The sequence below is a fragment of the Dama dama genome, chromosome 18 (assembly GCF_033118175.1).
Source record: "Dama dama isolate Ldn47 chromosome 18, ASM3311817v1, whole genome shotgun sequence".
Lineage (NCBI taxonomy): Eukaryota > Metazoa > Chordata > Mammalia > Artiodactyla > Cervidae > Dama > Dama dama.
The window spans coordinates 71,377,915-71,403,396 of record NC_083698.1 but is presented as its reverse complement, the minus strand read 5'-3'; the positions used below and the strand labels follow the sequence as shown (position 1 = coordinate 71,403,396).

Genomic DNA, 25,482 nt, shown 5'->3' with positions numbered 1-25,482 from the left:
GAGTGAGGACAGGAGCAAACACAGGCGAGGCGCCAGGGACAGACTCAGTGCCAAGGGCAAGTGGAGGCCCTGCAGATCCCGCTGGGGAGGAACTCACTGCACTGGGGAGCACGGCCGGCTTCTCCTTCCACAAGCAGTGCCCTCCTACCATCGTGCTCCTTCCTGCCCCTGGCCTGATGTGGCCCACGAGTGGTTCCGCAGGAGCACGGAGGCTGGGAGCACAGGGGCCAGGGGGGCCAGTCCCACAGAGGAGCCGAGGGCTCGGTGGCAGCACGTACGCCGGCTCCAGCTGAGGGCCTCCTGCCAGGACCCTGCGGGAACCAGAGAGGGGTCAGGAAGGACCGCACAGGACAGGGGTTGCATCCTGTTGGCGCCAACATGGGGTGGGGATCAGAAAGGGCAGAGCCAGAGCTGCCCCACCCTCCCCCCACCCCCGTCCTCCTAAATTCTCCCAGGAAACCTACTGGGATTCTCGGGAAGGCAGGTGTCCCAGAACCTAGCAGGTATCTGCCCACCCACCCGCCTGCCTGCCTTCTGTCCTTTTGAATTAGCACAAAACCAAGAAACAAACACAAAATCAAAGTCAAAGAGCATGGCAGGACCAGAAAGAAGCAGGCGCCTGATGCCTCCATTAGCGCCTGAAATGTCATGTTCCTTGGGTGCCAAGTTTCCAGGAGGCCAAAAGGATAAGGGAGGTAGTGGTTGGACACACGTCAGTCTGTGGGGACACTGCGGCTTTACAGGTGACCCAGCCTGTCTGAGGCTGCATTCAATTCACTCCCCTGACACCCAAAGTCACAAGAGGAAAAGCAGGCAGCGCCGGACCACGAGCCGCCCAGAACCAGAGCCCCATCCCCCATCCCCCACTGTCAGACCCTCCCCTCCAGCTGTCCACACTAGGCTATCCAGCAGATTTCATTTTATGAAATAGTCTGGTACGTCCCCTAAATTAAGAGGAAGACTCACATGGGCCCATTTTATAATTACATCTAAATAGGCAGGCTTTCTTTTTTTTTAATCAATTATTTCATAACAAGAATATTTCATTTCTTCTCACAGAATATCACAGGGAGGGCTGTGGGAGACTGTCACAGCCCTGTCCCTGGCAGGATGGCCCTGGGAGCGGCCTGCTCTGGAGGAAATCACGTGGGGTCTCCTTCCAGGCCAGACACAATGGACACCCCGAGCTGGGGAGCTGGAGTGTCTGTCTTAGGTCAGCTCAGTCCTCACAGGACAGCAGGGGGTTCCTGAGAGGGACCATGGGGGTGAGGGGTAATCGGGCCACATGTCCCCTTACCTGTCATGTCAGCAGAATTTGAACTCTTCTAAGCTCCAAAATCACTGCAGATGGTGACTGCAGCCATGAAATTAAAAGACACTTGCTCCTTGGAAGAAAAACTATGACCAACCTAGACAGCATATTAAACAGCAGAGACATTACTTTGCCAACAAAGGTCTGTCTAGTCAAAGCTATGGCTTTTCCAGTACTTATGTATGGATGTGAGAGTTGGACTACAAAGAAAGCTGAGCACCAAAGAATTGATGCTTTTGAACTGTGGTGTTGGAGAAGACTCTTAAGAGTCCCTTGGATAGCAAGGAGACCCAACCAGTCCATCCTACAGGAAATCAGTCCTGAATATTCATTGGAAGGACTGAGGCTGAAGCTGAAACTACAATATTTTGGCCACCTGATTCAAAGAACTGACTCATTTGAAAAGAGTCAAATGGGAAAGATTGAAGGTGGGAAAAGAAGGGGACGACAGAGGATGACATGGTTGGATGGCATCATCGACTCAATGGACATGAGTTTGAGTAAACACCGGGAGTTGGTGATGGACAGGGAGGCCTGGTGTGCTGCAGTCCATGGTGTCTCAAAGAGTCGGACAAGACTGAGTGACTGAACTGAACTGAAGCATGAGCTCTCAACTCTGTGCAATGGGTCAAGGGTGGCAGCCTCTAGGCTTCCCGAGGATTGGAGAAGTCAAGAGGCACATGTCCCCATGGCTCCTGGCAGTATCAGCTCAAAGACTCTTCACCATTAGAGGGCCCTGATGGAGAGAAGGTCCAAGCCCAACTCCTGCATATCACAAGAGAGGAACACGATGGGGAGGGGCAGTGAGTTCTGGTGGGGAAGTAGACAGGGCCAGGTGTGGCGCCCCAAGGACAAGCTGTTTACTCCTTACTCCATGGTGATGGAGAACACCCCGAGCCTGGGGATTCAGGTCTCAAAGACACCATCAAATTCCCAACAGGAGCGTTCTCAGCCCCAGCCAGGGATCTGAACAATGCAGGAAGGAGCAGCCCAGGAGTGCCTAGCAGCTCCAGAAGAGACCGGACATGTCTCTAGATGGTGAGGACCTGTGTTATTAGCTCTGGAGTAGGGTCACTCAGCCTGGGTGGGCGAACGCTCTCTGCAGAGACAGGGCTTCAAGCAGCAGAGAGGTGGGTCTACCCTGGGGTGTCCAGTGGGAGCAATGTCCTGTCCGTAGGCCCATCCTGCCCCAGAGCCCAGACCACTCAGCCCTCCACCATGGATTTCTTCCAGCTTGGCTTTCTCCTGGCCACCTCTCAGGTTTGTACATGAACTGTTCACCACAGGTTCAGGGGGAGGCAGTTGCAAGTGAGTTAGGGTTTGTTCCTTCTGATGGGCAAGTCAGGGGAAAAGGTCTGAGGACCCCTAATCAATAACTGATCAACTATAGTTCATTCAAGGTTGTCATGTTCTTAAAAAGTCACCATGACACTGGCCAGGTTTCTGGTGCCTCGAAGTACCAGACAGCACTTCAGGACTATAGCTGGATGCCATTGTAAACAGAAATCACGACCAAAAAGCAAAAAAATTCCCAAAATGTGGCACTAAATATAAATACACCTTGAGAAGGACCCCTGTTTACTCTTCGTCTGAAGGCTAAAACAAGAGGCACCTTGAGGAACACAGCTGGTGAGTGCCCACATGGAGCTCAAATTTTCTGCCCTTCTGCACATGTCCCTGGATGGCCACAAAATCACAGTGAGTGGGGATTACAAACAAGTTTTCATAAATAGGCAAGTTTACAAATATATGATCCACAAATAATGAGGAGTGACTGTAACTGAATCTGTTTTTATTTGTAGATGATTCAATCTTTGATTCACCTAAGAAACACCTAGAAAACTTCCCAATTCTAATGTCCACACATAATAAATTTGTCCCAATAATATCATGAAAAGAATCCTAATCACAGTCTAACCCAGTCACGTTTGTACGTTTATGAGATGTCATTTCTTTATCCCGAGGATGCTTTACACTCCTTTGGAAGCTAAGCTCTGGAGTTCTCTTGCCTCCTTGGATGACAGGCTGAGCGGTGAATGCTGCCACGCTTCTTTTTAAAGACACATCACTGTCTCTGCCAGAGCTCTGTTCTCACCTGAGGATTTAGGATGCCACACACTGAGCTGCTTGGAGAATTTTTTAGACAGAGACTCTGAAGAAGCTGGCTCTGTGTTCTAGAACACAGATAAAAGGACCACAATGTTGTCTACACAACATTGAGAGAGGAAGGGCATCTGGAGGTGAGAGACTGTTCCCAGGAGGAAGGGATCTCAGTGAGGCAGCCCAGCACCCTCGCCCACACCCCAGGCTGCAGAGTCCTCAGTCATCCCCACGCTCAGCTCCCACAACCTGCCAGCCTTGCTCAGAGTGGGCCCTCCCCTGGAAGACATCTCCTTCTAGATCAGGTGCCCAAATTTCAGCTGGCAGCACAACCACCCAGAAGGCTTAGGAAAAGAGATCTGGGGTCAGGGGTGGGGTCAGAGAATGTGTGCTTCTAAGTTCCCAGATTTATGCTGCTGCTGCTGCTGGACTGAGATCACACTTTGAGAACCACTGACTAAACCATTTGTACGTTGCTTGGTTTGTACTAAAACCTTGTTACCACGTACTAAGATGACTTTATTAAATCGTCCCTCACTGTCACTTTCACTCAACGTGAAACCGCAATCTCCCAGTCACATTTGGAATGACCACTGCAGCAATGCCGTCAGCTTTTACTTGAATATTCCCAAGGACAAGGAGCTCATTTCCTCATAAACCTCCAAGTCCATTTTAACTCTTAATTTTCCAAAGTCGTTTGTTACATTGAGTTTAACTCATTCGACATCAACCCCTTTGGAAAGGAAGCTGTATAAATCTCTCAAAGAGAAGAGTAAGAATGCCCTTGGCTAGTTTGACACTCACTTTTATGTAGAACGTATTTAAAAAGCTTTATGAAGCAAACATTGCCATTTTAGAAAGCAATGTATCAATCACCTCTGTGTCCTGTGCTGATGAACACAGCAGGCTTTCAGTGAAGCATTTCATCAAGCAGACACAGTGTCCTTCCAGAGGCCAACAGGTCACGAGGCCACACTGGCCACTGGCGGGCAAGCCTTGAGCCTTCACACATGGGAAATGACTATGCAGGGTGGGGAGCTGGTAGTGTATCTCAAAACATGGTGGGTGACGCATATGCTGAAAAACAGTTACTGGCCACTGGGCCTCAATCACCTGTTCACCTTGAGCTCTGTGCCTACACTACCTGCATCCTGCATAATAACCCTGGGAGACACGGGTACAGAGCTTCAGGTGCCCCAGCTTCCAATAACCCCCAAATGAACTGCATCCACACACACACCCCCACAGCCCCTCACTGAACCACTGTAAAGCCAACCCCAGACATTATACCACTTCATCTAATAAGTATTTCGGTATCTTTAGAATAGAGACTTGAAAAAAAAAAAGACAACAAAATACCAATATCATTAGCAATCATTCCTTAATATAAACCAAATACATCATCATATTTGTACACAAACATGTGATCAATGTTCCAACGTCCCTGTCTTACAAGTATTGTTTTGGTTTTGTTTTTTTACAGTCTGACACTTTAACTGGATCCACATCAAGTCTTACCATGTTTATTTAACCTGTCTCTTCAGTTCCTTTACAACAGTTCCTCCTCCTCCTCCTCCTCCTCTTCCTGCAGTGTATTTGAAAACAACTGGGGTTCTTTTTACCCAGTAGAATTTCCCCCTTCTGGGTTTTGCTGACCTCTCTGGAATTATTTTTCAGATCTCTCTGGCCCTGTATTTCCTGTAAGTTGTGGGTGGGTCTGGCTTAATTTGATTCTGGCTTGATTTCTGGTAGGGGCAAATATGTAATCAATGTTCCAACGTCCTTCACGTGAGGCCCACATGACCCCACCAGCTTCCCTTTGTGACCAAGGCAGTTACAGAAGGTCACGTCCTAGAGCCAGCTGCTTCGCCCTTATTAGCGGTCTGAAACATGGCTATTCTAACTCTATCCCTTTCTCAACATTTGTCAGCCGGAATTCCTCACCAAATAAGACTTTCTCCCTTCATCTATATTTAACTCTGAGGTATAGATCAAACATGAAAAGAAGGTTAAATGCTTGATTGCTTTTCTTTACCAAATTTCACGAGTTGGTTCCCTAGCACCCCAGCAAAAGTCTCAAAGTCACAAAGCTGAAAGCTGTGACAACTCCAAGCCAGGCAACACTTAGAGGTCCCTGTCCTGGACTCCATACCTGCTCTCCAGACCCAGTTCTGGAGACAGGCCCCTGGATCCCCACGCTCCCTGGCTCCCAGGAAAGAGCCAGGTGGAGGGCCCGAGGGCATGTAGAATTTGGGAAAGAATCTGACTCCCCAACCTGGGATCCTAAACTGACAGCCAGGGTCACTCCACCCCTCGGCCACTGCTCCCCGGCGGAGACTTCTATATGGGGGAGTTCACTGTTGTGCTTTTTTAAAGGAATACTCTCTTCACAGGTAAAAACACACTCAGGTAATTCAAGTGCTATGGTAATATGACGCTTCTCCTCCATCCCAATTCAAGGCATTGAAAAAATAAGCAGTTGGTTTTCCCTTTCTGTAGTCACTGCTATTTCCACCACCAATCACACAGAACCACTGTCTTCAGGCGTCCCTCCCACACTTAAAATCCAGTGACTGCTATGGACTCAGGGCCATAAAAGAAAATAAATGACACTCAACCTGAGTTTTCTTATCCACTGCAGACTTCCAGCCTTTGGACCTAGGGACAGCCGTCATTCCTTGAAAACATTTCCGAAGGCCCAGCCCGGGAAGAGGAGCTGTCACTCTGGAAGCTGCTGGCCCTGGCGACCTGACCACCGTCACCCCAGAGCACGGGGCGTGGGGACCCAGGACGAGGGTGGACAGGGACACCGGGCTGCATGTGCCACACCTGGGTGGACGTGCAGAGGACACTGACATCCGACGGGGACAGGAACAGACACAGGCGAGCAACTGCCGGTGTGACCGCGGGTGGCCGGTGTGGGATTTAATCATTAGCTGGGCTTCATGCTGCCACGGGTTAATGTGCAGCCTTCTCCTCACACCCACAGGCAGGCCTGGCAACAGCAGGGAGCCGCCAGCTCTCAAACCCCAGCTCCAAAAGGGGTGGCTTTCCCTTAATTTGTGGAGGGTTGTCCCTCTTTCTCAAAGGTCCCTGAACTGAGACTTGAGGCAAGCCTACGCGTGGCTGACCCGGAGTTCCCACTAAAGAACTGCAAACGCCATCAGGGCCTCTTCACCAGGCCACCTTCCCAGAAATCCTGGCAATTCTACCCCCAAAGGTGAAAAAAAGCCAAAGCCTGGGTGCTATTTCAGGTGTGGGAGGGAATGGTGAAATCAAAGTTAGGGTAGACCAAAGTCTGGCCTGGGGTTAGAAAAGGTTGGAGGCAAGTGCCTCTTCCCTGGAGATCTACAGGAACCCACGCCCAGGTGTGGGGATAGCTCAGGGCAGCATTTAGGGGAGGTGCTGAGGGTAGCTGCAGGCAGGGGCCGGGCAAAGGTCAGGGGCTCTTCCATAACGGGAACCGGCTGGCCCTGACCAGTCTGGCCTGGGTCCTGCAGATTCCCGAAAGGAACGGAAGAGGTCTTCCCATCCCAGTGTGGACTCACACTGACTTCATGCCAGTCCAGCACCCCAGCCTTCAAAAAGGACTCTGAAGTGAGAAAAAGATACAACAAACCAGCAACTGAGAAATGAAGTAACAAAGTCATCAACCCAGTCCAGGAGCCTGGCCTGCTCTGAGCTCCCCTGGAGGGGCTAGCGAACATCTGGGTCCCCAGGGCACATGAATCTGAGGAACAGGGAGCCCCCAGACTGCATCTCAACTCCAGCATTTTCTCAATGCTTCCCACTGCTCCCCCAAGCTGTAAATCCCCGGGCACTCCTGTCCATCCATGCTTGTTGAGAATATGCAGAAGCAGCCAGCGTGTCCACCTACTGGGATGCAGCAACTGGGGAAATAGGACCTGGGCTCCCCTGGAGCAAACACAGACCCTCAGCAGCACCTCAGGGCTAGAGCACCCTGCCTCTCCAGTGGAGATAGTGCCACAAGCTCTCGCCTCACCCCTGTCCCCCGTTTCTAGTTATGTGACCTTGGGCATGTCCCAGCCCCCTGAGTCTAGGTATGCTTGCCACGCTTCTCGAATCCTAACTGGGCCCTTCAGCCTCCATATATCCCTTCAAGGGTCTTCCACGGGGCTCCTCAAATGATTCATTCCTGTATAGACAGGCTACCTGGTGCAGAGCAATCACATGACTTAGTTTCAAGGTTGAACTCTGGGAATACGGCATCATGTATATTTTTATTTCGGCATCATGTATATTTTTATTTGAGTCTCACCTGGCTTTTTACCAAAAACATAGATATTAAGTTTCGTTCCACTGACCAAATGGAAGACTTGGCCTTTCATCTGACATGATTCTTGAGAATTTTCTCTATTTCTAAGGTCAGAGGGATTAAAGAACAAGGAAGTTTGCAAGTGTCTTTTGGCCTGAAACAAATTAACCTCATCGTGGTGGTGGTTTAGTTGCTGAGTTGTGTGCGACTCTTGCGATCCCATGGACTGTAGCCCACCTGGCTCCTCCCACAGGATTTTCCAGGCAAGAACACTGGAGTGGTTTGCCATTTTCTTCTCCAGGGGATCGTCCCAACCCCGGTGTCCTGCACTGCAGGCAGATTCTTTACTCACTGAGCTACCAATTCTGGGCAAATATGTTCTAATGAGACAGACAGCCTCTGAAGGGGCAGCTGTGCACCCCTACCTGTGTGTAGGCACACATGTACAGGTGTTTTTGACTTTCAGAAAACAGCATCTATCACTCAGCTAAGACCCTGCTGTGGTATGCAGACCCATGTCTGTGCTTCTGAAGTTCACTACACAAGTAAAAACAACCTATGAGCAGGAATAAGCAGCATTTAATCAAATACCTGAACTTACAGACAAGGACAAGAAATTCCTACAGACAGCCTGCTGTGGATGGGAGTCAGCAGGAGGCACGAGGTTCTATGAACTTCAGTAACACTTCTTCACAAATCAGTACCAACAGAAAGCCTGTAATCTGTTGTTGTCACCTAATTTTGCAGTAAAATAAAGGGAATATCATCAGAGTATATTTTTTTCCTTCTATCTCAAACTCCTACTTATCCAATTTGGCAGGCAACCTTACTGAAATAATTCAATACTTTTGAGAGAACCTGTCTCAGGTGAATGGTGGGAACTGTAACGATGACAGCACATACTCATGGGCACGTGTCCTCAACAGTCACGGAGCCCTCCTGTCAACGTCATTTCATGACCACTTCCTCTGACTTTGTGAGTTTAAGCCAACCTCACTGAACAAGGGGCTCCCCGTTGGCTAAGATGGTAAAGAATCAGCCTGCCAATGCAGGAGATGTGGGAGACCTGGGTTTGATCCCTGGGACGGGAAAATCTCCTGGAGGCGGAAATGGCAACCCACTCCAGTATTCTTGCCTGGAGAATCCCATGGGCAGAGGAGCCTGGTGCGCTACAGGCCATGGTTGCAAAGAGTCAGACATGACTGAGCGACTAAGCATGCACACACATACACACAAATACAAAGGTGTAGCTGTCAGAAGGCAGGTTGGAAACTGTAGCCTGAGACAGTGTAATGTGACTCCTAATGTCACCTTTGGCAGAAACCACCCATTGTCTTCACTTTAATTAAACAAGGAGAAATAAAGCCGCCCGAGTTCAGTAAACAGCTGGCTCAAATTTCAGAAGCTATTCTTATACAACCTCTCCTCCAGTGGGAGAAACCACAATGGCCAAGCAAAACAATGGGTTGTGTGCGTGCCAGCCGCCAGGTGAAGGCCTGCACCTGCGTCCTCCGCCGGGCCTGACACTGCCCTGACCGCCGCCCGCACGTGGCCCCGGAAGGCGGGGACACGGCCTCTTTCAAGGAAGGCAGCTGCTCCAAAGAGAATGAACTTCTCAGACACCAAGCAGCGAGGGGCTTCCGCAGGACTGGCTTCTCCGGGGCCTCTCCAGCCTGGACAGAGGCCCATGGGAGCTTCCCGTGGGTGTGGCTGTGTGGGTGGTTCACACACGTGGACTCACAGGGGCCCCGCAAAAGCTACACCTGCACCCAGGAATGAGTTTCCGTTGGTGCACTGATATGAATCCACCCCCTTGGGCAGCACTGGAAGGGCAAAGATAACATGGAAAAACAAACACCACCGCCTCGCACGTCAGTAAAAAGCTGTCAGGCCAAGTTCAGAGCTCCGTGAGGCCTGTGTCGTGAAAAGATCCTGTAATCAATCCGCCTGCCACCATCTGGAGGCTCTCACGCCACCTGCATCCTGACGACAGGCTCTTTTCCATGGGCTTTCTGAGTTCCTCTAAGTCTCTAAATGAGAGATGACAAGAATCAAGGTCTCAGAAGAGCCTGTCAAGGTGCCTTCACCCTCCCGCAGCAGAGGGAACACTCGGAAACTGATCAAACTGGTTCTCCCCGGCAGATGGCAAGAGAACAGGGATCAAAACCAAAACACAAACAGCAAAGGCGGCAGGAACTGAGACCTTTATCGCCCTCCTGACTTCACTGAACAACAAATAAGGATTTTCCCCACGCACTGTGTACTTTCCTTACACCAGAGACAGTGCTAAGCATCTTCACACATTACTTCATCCCATCATCCTTACAATGACCCGCGAGGAAGGTGGCAGCATCCCCACTTTACAGAAGAAGAGAGCAGAGCCCAGAAGTAGGAGGGCTCTGTTCAAGGTCACGCAGCTCTCTATTGTCACAGCCCAGAGGGGACCCTGAGCTGACTCCATCCCACGCTTGTAATCACTGCTGTACTCTGTGCTGGATGTGCCTATGAACATGCATGTAGATCTACAGAAACAGCTAGAGCATACAAGTGACTCAGTTTTGAAGAGTCTGGCTACCTCTCCCATCACTAATGATCACGGTCACCTAGAGAAACAGTGACGCATCCACTGTACAACCCTGCAGAACGCATGCCACGGAAGTCCACAAGTGTGACCCAAACAGACAGTGAAGTAGGCATTATCCTTTTCTAAACGCCGTGCCCACGGCCACAGCCACCAGAGTGCGTAAGGATTTGATAAGATGCACTTCAAGGCTCGTATCTGATATTCCTCTAAAACAGTAACTCATCGCGATCTGGGACGAGGTGGGAGCATTTTTCTGGGCAGCTGTGATTCAACACCTGTCCCCCACGCAGTCAACACCCTGCACAATTTTCCACATGGCACTTTCTCCACTGATTTGCCTATCCCGTTCCTTGCTGATAAGGCGCGTGCCGATAACGTGGTTTCCTTTTTACACTGGCTTCCAAGAAACTTGGAGCCTGTCTGCATGGTTTCATCAACTAAGTTAACATTTACAAAAGGAGGTTTGCCTCCCAGATCTTTTGCTCAGCCCCACTGCCTGCCATTTTTAGCCAAACTTCACATCCACCTTTTAAACCATCACAATAAACTAAAGATCTGCTACCAGAAAAAAAAAAAAAAAAACTAGAAAAATGAGCATCAGCGTAAACAGCCAAGAGTTCAGAGTGCAACAAACACATGAAGGGTCCCTGAATCCCTTGTCCCAAACACCCCAGGCAGTCACAAAGGTGCCTTGTCCGGCAAAGACTCTCACACAGCATAACTTCATCAAGTGCAGGGCCCCCGGCAGCAGTCATGGGAGGTTGTCACATCCTGCTGGTTCGACCCATCACTGACCTCTCCTCTCTGGTGAGGACAGTGAACTATGCCCAAGTGTGTTCAAGGAAACATGCCCCAGGCTGCTGTGGCCCCAGAAACTCAGGCAGACCTAGTGGCTCAGAGTTAAAGAGAGTGAGGTGTAGTTATTCCTCCACTGCCCAGAAGGACTCCCTGCTCTCAGGTGACATTTGCATAGCAGGTGATCGCCAGGTGAAGGGTCCCAGGCACAAAAGTGGTCAGAGGGCTGCTCACAGATGGGTGGGAGGGGCATTCACACCCTAGAGCTGACCACCATCACAGCTTCAGGTGAATAAGGACACAGCTCCCTCTCCCAAACCTGAAAGGCTGATGAGTCCCCACGACCACTGATAACCCAAGAGGATGAAGCTGGGGGGATGGGGGGGACCCTGTGTAAGTTCAAGCAGCACTGGGAAGAGAGGGGGGATGACCTGGCCATTGGGCACCTGAGATCCACATCTCCTCTGACCATTTTCCCACAGGTGAGCAATGCCACCTTGAGGAAGGTACTCACTCACAATGTCCATCAAATAGAGATGTTCTGAGAATGAAATACCAAGCTGGGTCTGAACCCCAGCGGCACTAAATTACCACTGATTTCCTCTTGAGCTCCACTGACAAATAATGTCTTTCCCTGCACGGTTATCCTGGATTTTAAAATGCGGTATATCCTTGATTTTAAACTATGACTGTTTATGCCAATGAACCTGTCTCACCTCTCAATGTCAAGTGCCAGCAAAAGAAGCCAAGATCAGAGGTGAAGGCCTCTCAATGTCTGTGGCTTGGGAATGCTACTTAACTTTTCTCAGGTTCTTCATGTCTCAGGTGGGTGAGCCAAAGTGACCTCTGGGCAAACATGTCTAAGACAGAGCAGGTACTCAATCACTATAACAAAGGGAGAGATAGAACCACGGCCTCAGTGGCCTGGTGAGGACCCACACAGCCCTCTGGTTCCCAAGGTGACATGGGGGCTGTTGCTGTAATCTGGAGGTCTACCCTTGCCAAACCAAAATGCCAAGTCATGGTGCTAGAAGGTTCTTGACTGATGCAGGGCCAGCAGAGAAAAAGTTGCTTTTGGGCTTTCTGCCCTGAGAAGTGACACCGTGTACCTGAAAGCCCTTCATTAAATCTCCACCGGACAAAGCTGGCACATTTACACCACTCTGCCCAGCACAGGCAGATGGAGCAGCACAGGCCAGGCTACCATTTATTTATTTCTCCAGCAGCCTGGGGGACACAGCACTTCCTGCATTTTAGGAGAGAAAGTCACATGCAGAACACAGGGCTGAGCCCTTTGGAGGGTGTCTACTGCTGCTCCAGGGAGAAACCAGCTCTGGGTCTAGAAGCCACTGGGCTCTCAGCCAACAGAGGCCCCGGAAGCAGGAAGGTGGGCAAAACCCACAGCAGGACTTTGGAATCTGTATATGGCAAAACCATATACAGATGGTTATGGGGATTGAGGGCATGGTACCACATCCAGACTGGAAAGCACAGAGAACACACCTAATATTAATATTATCCTGGAGGAGGCACCAGGGCACACCTGTTTCCTCTCCTCACAGGTGAGGCTGGGAAAGCGAGCCACTTCCAATTTGCAATGAGAAGAGGGTTGTCGGCTTCCTGTTGTCCTGGAGTGCACCAAGCCAGGTGTCCTACAAGCCACTACTAAGTTACTAACAAAAGGCTGACCTCCCCCACCCCAGCCTCACAACCAGGGGGGTGGGGGGCAGTAAGGAGGTGGGAGGCAGCAAAGAAAACACCCAGATGCACAATGACATTCAAAGAACGTTTCCATTTAGAAAGCAGACAAGGATAAAGATTTGCCAAAGTGAAAGTGTTATCATTGTGTTTACCTCCAATCTGATAGAAAGATGGTCAGAGCTTCCTGTTGTTTCAAAGCCAACACATGGTGCTCTCTACACATACACTCCAGACACAAGTGCTCTGCCCACATTGTTATCACTAAGAAAATGCACAAGCAGCATCTCTGTGTTACAGCAGGGGAAACTCGGGGCTCTGGGAGATGAATTCCTGAAGTAACTAACTGATCAGAAAAGTCATTCTTACAAAGGAGTGCATGCTTCACCCATCTTTAGGTAAGTATGCAAACAGCTAATGCAAGGTGGTCCAGGGTCCCCACAGAGCTCTGTGAACAAAAGCCACAGGTAAAACAGAGGAAGAGGATCCACAAAGAGGGCACAGCAGGAAGAGTCTCTAGGAAATGCCAATGACTTACCTGTTCCAGGTGGACTTGCGCACAGTGGGGACTCACCACCTAAAGGGAGAAGAAACACGATAAATGGTGGGTTCTCTCAAGAAGAAACTCGGCATCACAATCAGGTGAGGCTCCCAAGCCTGAAAGCACCTCTGACCATATTCACGGTCACAGTTTCAGGATCTCAAGACAACAAAGACCTAGAGTTTACAGAGTCCAGATTTTTGTTCCCTTTCATAAAGTCCTAATCCCTTTCAGAGAATGTCATTAAAACCATGGACCTCTCCTCAACAGAAATGCCCACCACTCATAAATACAGGACCCTCATGTTTAATTTGGAAGGCCTAGGGGACTCCCAGGCCAGGAACTTCTGACCTAGGGCAAAGCCCTTCTCACCCGGGAGCACAGGGAACAGGGCCAGGACAGGGAGGGGAGGGAGGTCTGCCTGGGGGTCTTCCAGCTGCCCCAGCATCTCACAAACACTCAGGGCCTGCATTCTCTATAAAACCTAATGCCTTTTCTAGAACTATTTCCACAAATGGAACTAAGATCAGAGTCTAAATGTGGACATTTCACTCTAGGCTGGAGTTGACTACGTGAGACAGTGGGAAAGGAGTCCCTCTGACTCCACCCAGGCCCCTGCAGATGTGAGCACATTAAGAAAGACACATAGACCAATGTGATGAGGCCACAGTTGCAAAAGAAGAAACACAGTTACGGGTGCCCAGGATGACAGACCCAGTGGGATAATACCCCAGCTCTCAAGTCTGCCTTGTGGGGGTGGGGTCTTAGGCTCCACCGCTTCCTGGCCATGGGACCTTGGGCTCTAACCACTCTGGGCTTTGGTTTTCTCATCAGAGAACTGGAGGCAGTAAGAGCTTGTGGTGGTCAGAACAGGGGCTGACACAGGGCAGCTTCTCCTCTCGGGAACAGGGAGCCCTCCCTGAGCAGGAAGGGCTGTCAGCAAGTGAGGAAATCAGACTTGCTTCCTGCAGTTCTGAACGGCCAGGATTCTAGCACCTGCAAGCAGGACTCAGCTCCTCCTGGCTTTCTTCCCCCCAGACCCCTTGTGGCTCAATCCTCAAAGAGTTTTCTAAAAATGTGTAATGGCAGCAGAAATTCCAGGGATCTGACTAATTGTCCTTGTGGGCTGGAGTAGGCGGCAGTGCACCCTTGGTTCTTGCCATGGCAACTATTTATAGTTCTCTTGCTTATCTTACAAAGTTCCTCAAGGAACATGATACACAGTCATTCATTTGTCTGGGACACATCATTACTCCACCAGGGTTCTGACTCATGCTCTCGTCTAGGACAGGGGACCTCTCTCCTGGCACCCCATCTTCTTCCTCTCAACCTGGCAGCCCCCCTCCCCATACACTTAGCAGCGTCTCTCACAGTACAGAATCACTGAGCTGAGGGTTGCTTCACTCTACACTGAGAATTCCAGGGAAGCAGGAACAATGTTTGGAAACACATGCACAAATGCTTATGTGTGCTGGCGGTCAGACAAGGAGCCGCGTGGTCATGGAACACGGTGATTAATTTCATCCTGTGTACAATGCTCACTTGGTGCAGGCTCGTGCCCTGGTGCTTCACTAAATGCTTCGCACACTGGTGAGAAGTGTGCAAGCAATCAGAGCTCCTGCCTTTGACAAATCACTACCCATATTTCATGCAGTGGAATACCAACTCAGCTGATGAAATGAGCTGTCAAGCCATGAAAAGATATGCAAGAACCTTAAATACTTATTTACTAAATGAAAGAAGCCAATCTGAAAAGGCTGCATACCATATGATTCCAACTTTGAGACATTCTGGAAAAAGCAAACTATAGGGACAGTAAAAAGATCAGTGGATGCCAGGGACTAGGGGACAGATGAGAAGGTAGAGCTTTAGGGCAGGAAAACTGTTCTTTGTGCTACTGTAGTGGTGAATATAAATCATTACGTGGCATGTGCGCTAAGTTGCTTCAGTCATGTCCAACTCTTTGCAACCCCATGGACTGTAGCCTGCCAGGATCCTCCGTCCACGGGATTCTCCAGGCAGGCATACTGAAGTGGGTTGCCATGCCCTCCTCCAGGGGATCTTCCAAACCCAGGGATCAAACCCACATCTCTTACATCTCCTGCACTGGCAGGTGGGTTTTTTTTATCACTAGCACCACCTGGGAAGCCACACATGTCATTATACATTTGTTCAAATCCTAGAATGTATAACACCATGTAAATTATAAACTGAGGTTAATAGTGATAGTGTTAGTCGCTCAGTCATGTCTGACTCTTCATGACCCCATAAACTGTAGCCCGCCAGGCTCCTCTGTCCATGGAATTATCAAAGCAAGAATACTGGAGTGAGTTGCCATTCCCTTCTCCAAGGAATCTTTCTGACCCAGGGATCAAATCCACGTCTCCCACATTGCAGACAGAGCCTTTACCATCTGAGCCACCAGTGAAGCCACTGGGGTTAATAATGCATCAGTATTGTCTCATCAAATATAACAAGTGTACCGCACTAATGCAAGGTATTAATCATGGGGGAAATTAGGGGGGACAGTGGGCACAGGTTAACTCTCTATACTACTTGTCGAATTTTTCTGTAAGTCTGATACTGGCCTGAAAAATAAAGTCCAGCAATTACCTGGAAGATGTGTTTGTTAAGAGAACAAAAGCAAAAGCCCTATGTAACATCAGAAGTTCAAGTTTTAAAAAGAGCAATCACTAGGAGGACCATCCAGAAGTCAAGCATGTCCTGCATCTCCCACATCCCCTAGAGCCACATGAAATGCAATGACACCACCAGGCCTGGCCCCAGGGTGTCTTCCAGAAAACAAAAGAGGGCTCCATGCAGTGGGGCTCCCCACATCCCACCTCCAGGGGCCATCACAATAAGCCCCGTTGAAGGCCGACATCGCTTAGGAGCTATGCAATCAACACCCCCATCTTATTTATACTAAGTACCTTCTCTTGTCAGGCACTCACTGTCCTTCACAGAAAACAACAGTTAAAAAAGACAAGTCCTCAGGAGGAGACACCAGCTACCACAAACTGCATAAACTATATTCTTCATTAGAAAGTGAGCTAGGGCATGGGGCTCCCCACTTCAGGGGTGCAAGCGCCTCAGTTCAGGGGAGCAAATGTCAAGCAACAGCTCTGCATTCCTGCCAGAAAAGAGCCTCTGGTCCAGGGAATAGATTACCAGCCCTACTGTCTGTTTTAACACACACTGCTGTGAAATGCAGACAGCACATGTCTGCAGAAGAACCTCGAATTAGAATGAATTTGCAAACAAAAATGCACAAGAAGTACTAATTCAGATAAAAGAGGATGGTCTGGGAGGAAGGCAACCTTTCCATACAGAGAAAACTAATGTTTACATCAAGAACTACAAACACCTACTGTAGTAAAGACCTTCCTCAAGTGGACACACTGACACACGTCCCTTCAATGTGGCTCAAACCAAATCCCAGGATGGGAACCACATAGAAATCTCACACATTTCCTTAGAATAAGAAAGAGGGAGGCAGCTGACCACAGTCTGGCAGAACCATGAAGCAATCAACGGTGAGGACACAGCATGTTCTCACGTGGAACGCCCTGCTCCGCACCAGGAGCTGCCTGCAGCCTGACCAGAGACAGAAACCAGGGCTTCTCCGGAGGAGCCACATCCAGCACTGGAGCCCCCACGGCTGCCTCGCCCCTCAGGATGAAGACACCAGGTAACCGTGCCGAGGGCGGCCATCCTGGGTTTGGGTCGGGTCAGGGACGGTGGGACAGGCTCACCTGCTTTCTCTCCCCATCTCCTCTGATCACAGGCCTCACTGTGCCATCTGGGTCTTCTGCTATTTTCATCTGACAACAGGAAATGCCACGGTGCTCGGTCATTTGCAGGTGGCCTTGGCCATCCTCAGCATGAAGGAGATGGTGCTGCCTTAGCATTTGGCCTCTGCAGGGCCAGTTCCATCTCACAGATGGAGCTGAAAACAGAGCAGGCCCACAGCTCCCGGGGTGCATGGCCGCCACGTTCAGAGGGACTGGGCAGTGCTCCCCTCACTGAGCCCCTTGCCTGCTGTGTGAGGTGGCCTGAACCAGCGGCAGCGGACGAACACGGGGTTGCGTCACCTCCAGCCGGGCAACCTCACGGGGATGCGGGTGGCTCAGTCACAGCAGGGCCAGGGCAACTGCAGGTCCTCCTCCTCGGCCCTCACCGGCCCGCACGACCCAGGTAGCTGGCGAGCGTCCTGTCGGTGCCCAGAGCGCTGAGTCCCAAAGAGGCCGGGCCACACGGGCACAATCTTCTAGTTTGGTGGCCACGGGGGCCAAACTCCACATTCCTCTCCTAATAGAAACGTCTCCCCTTTCTCACCAGAAGGAGCCTGGGAGTGCAGGTGACACATGATGTGGGAGGGACAGGGCGGGAAGCTGAGCCAGCGCCCACTAGTGACTAAGGAAGCCCCAGAGAGGCCCCAGAGACCGGACTTTATGGCCTGTCGCGGCTCTGTGTGGGGCCGAGTCACCGTTACCAAGGGCAACCACAAACAAACAGGGCTGTACCCGGCACACCTGGCGACGTGGCGCCGGCTGCCTGCTGGTATCAGCTCCCTGTCCCAAAGCCAGCGGGTGGGCAGGTGAGCAGGACAGAGGTGGGATGAGGGGCCCTTGCACCCAGAGTGACTGTGCACCAGGAAGTGGGGGTGCAGGTGAGTACACGAGGGTGAGGGAGGGTCGAGGAGGGGTGTACGAGTGTGGGGAGTGTGTGAGCGCGAGGGTGTAAAGAAGTGAGTGTGTGAGAACACATGAGTGTCTGTGAATGAGCATGTAAGGATGAGAATGTGGGTGAGAGGTGTGTGTGTGTCCCTATGTGACTGTGTGTCTACCTGAGTGTGTGAGTGTGCATGTGTGTACACAGTACAAAAGCCCAGCCCAGCACTTCACTACCCTGAAGAACCACGGTACTTAGTGGATGCCCCAGGGCCAAGCCCAGGTCTGCAGCAAGGCACTTTCTCCGGAGGCATAAGGCCGCCTCTGACAGCCCACGGGCACCTCTGCTCATGTCTGGAGATGACACCTGGAGGGAGACCACACTTCAAGTCTCCATGTGCCTCACAGAGATTTCCTTCTTGCATGTTTTCTTCCTCAGGGGTACCACGAAATGACGAGTTCAGCTCTGTTGTCACTGTTTCTTCTTAAATTTTACTTTGGACAAAGCCACAGAAAGAGTGACATTTTTCTCACCAGCTTCCCCAAAAGCATCACTGATGCTCTGCACATCACTGTGTGCATGGAGGAGAGTTTAACCTCCAGAACCACTGAGAATCCCAACTGTGCTGAGTCCCGTGAACGAGCTCCCCAGAAGCCCACAGACACACGTGCCCTAGAGCGTGTGGCACATACCATGTTTTCAGAGGCCACGACCAAAGTCTCCAGCCTGGTCTCTCCTCCTGCCATTTATTCCCACTTGTTTCCCAGATAATTCTGCCCAGAGGTGAATCCCTCCAGGTTGGCATCAAGCCAGTCTGAGCAGATCTGACCCACACCAGGATCTTGGAAAGAAGGATCGGTTCAACAGCAGCAGCCAACAATGATCAAAAAGGATTCAGAAACTGAAAACACTTGTGCAGAGACAGACCCGTTCGCCATCACAGAAATGCAACACGAATGAACAGGGTGAACCAATTGGCTCGCAGGCAAGAGTGAAGGCAGTCTGCTGAGCTACACCAAGTACAAAGGCCTCGCTCTAGGCACACATTGCATCGTTAAATAAAATTACTTTAGCACAGTTATTTGAATTCTAACACAGGCTGTGCAAAATCTGGAGTAAAGTTTACCTCTGTTTTATCTTTGCAAAGATAAAGACTTTGCAAAGGAAACTCACAATGAGATCAAGATTGAAGCAATTTCTTTTCCACGTCAGCCTGTTAAGTCACAGGCCACCTTCTCCCCCTCATACTCCAGACCAGGAGCTGGAGAAACGGATATGGATGCATTGGCTGAGGGAACTTTACAGTAACGGTGGATATACCTGCCAAGGCGACTTTACAGTTATGGTGGATACACTGGCAGAGGCAACTTTACAGTAACGGTGGATACACTGGCCAAGGAGACTTTACAGTAATGGTGGATCACTGGCTGACGGGACTTCACAGTAATGGGGTGGGGGTGACACCTCCCTTGTCTCTGCACAGGGCAGCAATCTGGTGGGAGAAGGAGCAGAAACTTCATTATCATCTTTATCTTGTATGACTGCACAGCTTCTACTTCTTTCATTTCATGTTACTTATCGATAAAGTAGCAAGATGTTTTCTGTGACCATTACAGATGACTGAGAAAAGATAAAAGTCCAATTATCTTTATTTCCATTACTACCATTTATTATAACTAGGGGAAGAATGATGAGAAGAGGAAAGCTGCCCTCCCCTAGAGCTCACAGTCTAAGAGGGAGCATGTCTGCTGTCTTAGTGGGCTCAGGATGCCATAACTAATACCACAGCCTGGACGGTTCACATGACTGAAATGTGTCATCACAGTCCCAGAGACTGGGGGTCAGAGACTGACGTGCCAGCAGGGCCGATTTCTCCTGAGCCCTCTCTCACTGGCATGCAGAAGCTACTTTCGCTCCTCACCTTGTCTTCCCTCTATGTGAATTCCTGTTGTAAGGACACCAGTTGTATAGGGTCAGGGCCACCCACAGGATCCCATTATACCTTCACCACCTCTTTAAACCCAGACAGCATATTAAAAAGCAGAGACAATCACTTTGTTGACCAATGTCCATCTAGTCAAAGCTGTGGTTTTTCCAGCAGTCATGTACGGATGTGAGAGTTGGACCATAAAGAAGGCAGAGCATTAAAGAATTGATGCTTTTGAACTGGGGTGCTGGAGAAGACTCTTGAGAGTCCATTGGACAGCAAGGAGAACAAACCAGTCCATCCTAAAGGAAATCAACCATGAATATTCATTGGAAGAACTGATGCTGAAGCTGAAGCTCCAATACTTTGGCCACCTGATGTGAAGAGCCGACTCACTGGAAAAGACCCTAATGCTGGGGAAAGATTGAGGGCATGAGAAGTGACAGAGGATGAGATGGTTGGATGGCATGATTAACTTAATGGACATGAGTTTGGGCAAACTCCAGGAGATAGTGAAGGACAGGGAAGCGTGGTGTACTCCAGTCCATGGGGTCGCAAAGAGTCGAACAGGACTGAGGGACTGAAGGACAACAACAAAACCTCTTAAAAGACCCTATTTCCAAGTCCACTCACATTCTAAAGTCCTGGGGGTTGCGGTAACTACCTACGCATTTGCGGATGGGGCCACACTCAGTCCATAGCACCCACCATCAAAGGCCTGAGAGGGCCAATGGGGAATGAAGGCCATTCTCACAATATCATCCAGGCAGATTTGGGCAGGTGGTCTGTAAAAATGCTCCTCTGGTAGGGGGGATCTCCAGTGAAGGGTCCAACACAAACCTCCAAAGAATTACAGACTCCATGCAAAGGGATGGCTCCCAAAATGCCAATCTTCAAGGCTTTATTAACTTATTTGCCTCCTTCAAGCAAAAGTGCTTCAAGCACTTTTCCTTAACTTTATCAGGCGTGACCCTGGAATCCCTAATTAGGTTCACATTCCTCAGAAAACTGTTCTCCCACTGAGAATTAAAGCCCAATTTAGCCTGTCTAATCCGCATGAGAACACATCGCCCTACAAATGCAATTAAGCCTTATTGGTCCCGTGTGTCCCCCCACAGCCCCTGGATGCAGGTGGGGGTGGTGGGGGTGGTCGAAGAGAGAGAAGGAAAATCACTGGGATCATTTCACTATAGTTTCCCGTAGATAAGTCTTCTAAAAACTATTTTTATTTTTCAAATAATTTCTTGCAAGAAGCCCACGCATGGCAGAACACCCCCCGCCTTTCACTGTGTCCCAACAGGCAAGGCACTTTAAAAAGCACTGGGTGCACCACACAGTGACAGAGGAGGGGCTCAGATGTCAGCGGTAGGATGAGGAAGATGGGGGAGAGAGTGTATACTCTGGGAGTCCACTGCTTCAGGTGCAAAGGCCAGCAAACTCAGGGTGCGTGCAAGCAAGTGGAGGGCCCCAGTGGCACAGAAGGGCTGCAAAGCGCCGAGCACCCACCAAATCCCCACCTGTGATGTGACCACACAGATGCACCCACCATCAAAACACATCAAGCTGGACATTTATGATCAGTGATCTTTCTGAATGCATGCTTCATTGTTAAGCAAAAGTTTATTTTAAAATATATATCTTAGTTTCATGTGCCACAGAGTCAGCTATGGAAGAACAGAAAAAGCTTAGGACTCTGCTTCAGAGACTGACATTCAGTTACTAGAATGCCCCCTGCTCTTTCCCAACTGGCCTGAGGGACTCAGGTGGCCCCCTGCTGTCTGAACTCAGTCTTCCTCGACTGTGAAATGGATACTATCACCTTACAGGAGGGATGTGAACTTAGAGATATCAGGAAAGGCTGTCAAGATACACACTATCAGATTGTGATAGAAACTCCCATCCCTCCAAGAGGACTATCCTGTCAGGCTGGGAGGATTCTGTCTGTCTCTCCCAACAGAGACATCCCACAGCAGTGGTCAGACGGCATTTCCTGAGGATGCAGCTGCAGCAGCAAGACTGCCTCTGTCATCACATTCAAGGTGGAGGAACAGGAGGGCATCTCCCTGACCCCCTGTTCACCAAGACAGGCCTGGGAGGGGCAAGGAAATCTGAGAGGTGCTGTCCCACAGCATGGCCCGTGACCACACGGACACACGCGGCTCCCCAGAACTCCACGTGCTTCTGGGAAGGATATATTTAGACGGCATGTATGGCAGTTAATGCTGAGAATACAACGCAACTGGTGGTCTTAGCAAGTAAAGGACCACATTAAGCAAAATGTTTTGCTTTGTTCCCGCTCAAAATAAAGGTGAAGATCCTGACTGACGAGAAGGCACATGGGGACGACGGGATGGGACCCAAGCACCTGCGGCGACATTCCCAAGGACACCCAACAGGAGGGCAGAAACGGCACCTCCATACAGCCTGCCCTGGCTTGCTCCTGTGTGGCTCGGCCTGCATGCCCACACAGGACAGCTGCATGCATGCTTCTAGGGGGCTGCTCCTGTCACCCCCAGAAAGGCAGGGGTGCTTCCCATCACACAGGCACCCCAAGAAAGAAGCAGCCCCACCCCAGGGTGCCTACTGGCCCAAGGTGGGCAGGCCACACACAGTGCCCTGCCCTGCCTGGAGCGCAGGGATCCAGCACAGGGTCGGACTCTGCGCTGCAGCTCCACTCCCTGCTCACCTCCCCTCTCCATCCACAGGGGCCCAGGGTCATCTCTCCTCTCTGAGCCCCTTCGGCTGGTTCCTCTGCTGAGAAAGCCCACCTTTCCCTTCCTACCCAGTCATGCCCCTACTTCAAGGCTGGACTACAGGCTCCTTCTTCAGGAGACCCACAGATAAGATAGAGGTTCTTGCTCCCAGACCAAGCCCTTCCTCCCATCAAGACTTCCCCTTCCCTCTCTTCCCACAAAGCCTCTCCCCGTCCCCCAGCAAGCCCTTCCCCTTCCCCAGCAAGCCCCTCCCCTTCCCCAGCAAGCCCCTCCCCTTCCCCACTTAGCCCCGCCCCTCCCTGCCAGAAAGCCCCTCCCCTTCCAAAAGCCCCTCCCCTCCCCTTTCCCCCACAGCAAGCCCCTCACCCTCCCTTCTTCCCCTACTTAGCCCCTCCCTCCCCTCCCCTCTCCCTTGCAGCAGGCACCAAGCTCTTTCCTTCTCTCATTCTACAAGGACACCTGCAAGGCTGGGAGGTCTTTGCAGACAGCAACACAGGAAAAAGGACCCTTCCCTCAGACTTAAACATCTCAACCAGAACAGCCTAAATAACAACACTTCGTTGGACAAGCTGGGTGGAGCAGGACAAAGAGTCAGGAGCTGCATCAAAAATTCAGGACAAACACTCTGTGTGCTTTTGCTTTTTTTAGGAGAAGAGCTTAGAAATGGTATGACCCCACTCCCGTGACTTTTTAACACTCTCCTTCTTGTTACAAAGAGGAAAGGAAGAAAAGGCACCTACAGAAGCAACAGTTTTTAAGGACGGAAATGGTACGTGCCACAAAGGGGGAATACCAAGGAAATTTCTCAAAAAATATTTTGTCAGAAGAATCTAAGAATAGTACAATGAATAACCTGGTTTTTGCCAACTGTCCTTTGATCCAGGGAAGGACTGACAAGAAAAGGGAGAAAAAAATGACAAATTTTAATAGATCATAACTTATCATCAAATCTCAGAAGGAAAACTTAAAAATTTAGCATTAGGCTACACAGGGCCAGCTAGCTCACTCTGAATGTCCACATAAACATGTCCCACTAAACCCACAGGAGTTCACCCTGATGAAGCTAAACCTCCATCCACATGTGCAAAATCTTGCTACTGGTGTCACTCTCCACCCAGAATCCCAAAAGGAAAGCCTAAGAACTGTCCGCATCTGGCCAGGACACCAATCCTATCTGCCAGTTCTTCCCTCAAATGCCCACGAATTCCTTCCAGCAGCCTCCTCTGCCAGAACAGGCTTCCACCCTTGCTGGGCACCACTAAGCTTCCAGAGGGCCTCCTACAGCCGGGCAACTCCCAAAAAAAAAAAAAAAACACTTACTAAAAGTAAAGAAGAAAACCTCTACAAGGACAGAATTTCTGACTTCATAGCCTGTGGGAGCCACTCACACAGTCTACCTCCCATCCTCCAAAAAAGAAGCTCTTATGAGTTTATTCTATTGATGGTCTAAGCAGGGGTAGGGGAGGCCGACAGCCCAGAGCCCAGTGCCCAGCTCTGCTAGGACAGAAGGGAGGCCGGCGGGCTCTGGAAGTTCCTGAGGGACTAAAGAGTTGAAAGGTGCAGAGATACACAGGACACATGAGAAGGCCAGAGTCAAAACACCTAGAAACACACAAGAATGAACTGTGCCAGCTGTACCCAGAGGTGACCAGAGGGCATCCCAGGAGCTATTTCTGTGCTTGAAGGAAGACGGGAGGCAGGCACTTCCTGAATCCTGGCTCAAAATAAATAGCTTTCCTAGAGAAAAAACAAAGCACAGAGTGCAACTGGAGTTTAATTTTACAGATTAAAATGTGAAGGCGGGGACTCAAATGCTTAGGTGATTATTTCTATCCTGCTGCTAAATAAGGAGAAATGGGATATGACACCTCTCCTCTAGAAGCAGCTACACAAAAGTAAAACCAGCAACTTGATTAGAAATGTCCTTCCCTGTGTATGACTGTAAGCAATTCTGGACAAGAGGCCTGAAGATGCCAACGCAGACCCCCGTGAAACACCCCGCAGACACACTCTGGTCATCACCAGGGCTGGGTGAGCCACATTTTGGGTTGTGACCTCAGTGCTGGCCCTCTGTTCTCGGAGGCCCTCACCCTCACGGTGCGGTCCATAGACACATGTGCTAGGAGGTGGCTTGCAGTGCAGGTGGCGGGGGGAGCTGCCACAAGGCACAAGGTGTCCAGATATGGGGGAAATAGGTCCAAAGCCAGCACCCTGAGCATGGGACCCGCAGAGATCCCTGAGGCCCACCCACAGGGGATAGGGGACAATGAAGTCATGCAGGGTTTTGTCACCTCTCCCAGCCTGAACCTAGTGCTTAGGACACAACAGACAGAAAAGCAGCAGAGACAGGATCTCGGAGAACAAGAGCTGGCTTGAACCTGCTCTACTGGATGGGTCGTATCACTGGCCAGAGTTGGAGCTCACCCCCAAAACCACCAGGGAAGTCCCAGGAACCTGCCTCTTCATAGACCACATGGTAGGACCCAGAACAGAAAGCATGGGCATGGAAGGAGGGCACCGTGAGGACCATCTACTGATGCACAGAGGACACCCTAGGCATCTAGGGCACACTGCCTTACTCCTTTTTGTAGGGAGGAGATACCCACACTCACAGAGCTGCCACAGGGCCATCAGAACCCAGCCCCAGGTCCAAGGGCCCCTTCCCCTGTAGGTCTCATGGCTTTAGGAGATGTTTCTGACAGCTACATGTGGAAATTTCCATTTTCTACTTCTCCCAAAAGGAGTGCAGGTTATATGGAAATATCAATACATGATCATCTATTACAGAATCTCATGAACCAGTGAATCCAGTCACACCCAGAAAGGAGGGAAGTGTTCAGTGAGTGCTTTTCCTTGTTCTT

At 50.3% G+C, this 25,482-nt stretch overlaps 1 protein-coding gene across 5 annotated transcripts in view; it reads right to left on the bottom strand.

The window, feature by feature from the left end:
- Window positions 1-25,482, bottom strand: part of TNS3 (tensin 3) — a 220,581-nt gene that overhangs the window by 130,565 nt on the left and 64,534 nt on the right. For 2 of the 5 annotated variants that reach the window (XM_061165564.1, XM_061165565.1), the window contains exons 1-2: window positions 17,062-17,610; window positions 13,304-13,342 (exon numbers count right to left, since the gene is read on the bottom strand). In XM_061165564.1, the coding sequence (XP_061021547.1) occupies window positions 13,304-13,342; window positions 17,062-17,292 (270 nt within the window). In that variant the 5' untranslated portion in view covers window positions 17,293-17,610. Of the gene's footprint in view, window positions 1-97; window positions 184-13,303; window positions 13,343-17,061; window positions 17,611-19,300; window positions 19,416-25,482 lie in introns of those variants that run through there. The other 3 variants (XM_061165570.1, XM_061165571.1, XM_061165569.1) reach the window with 3 other exon arrangements.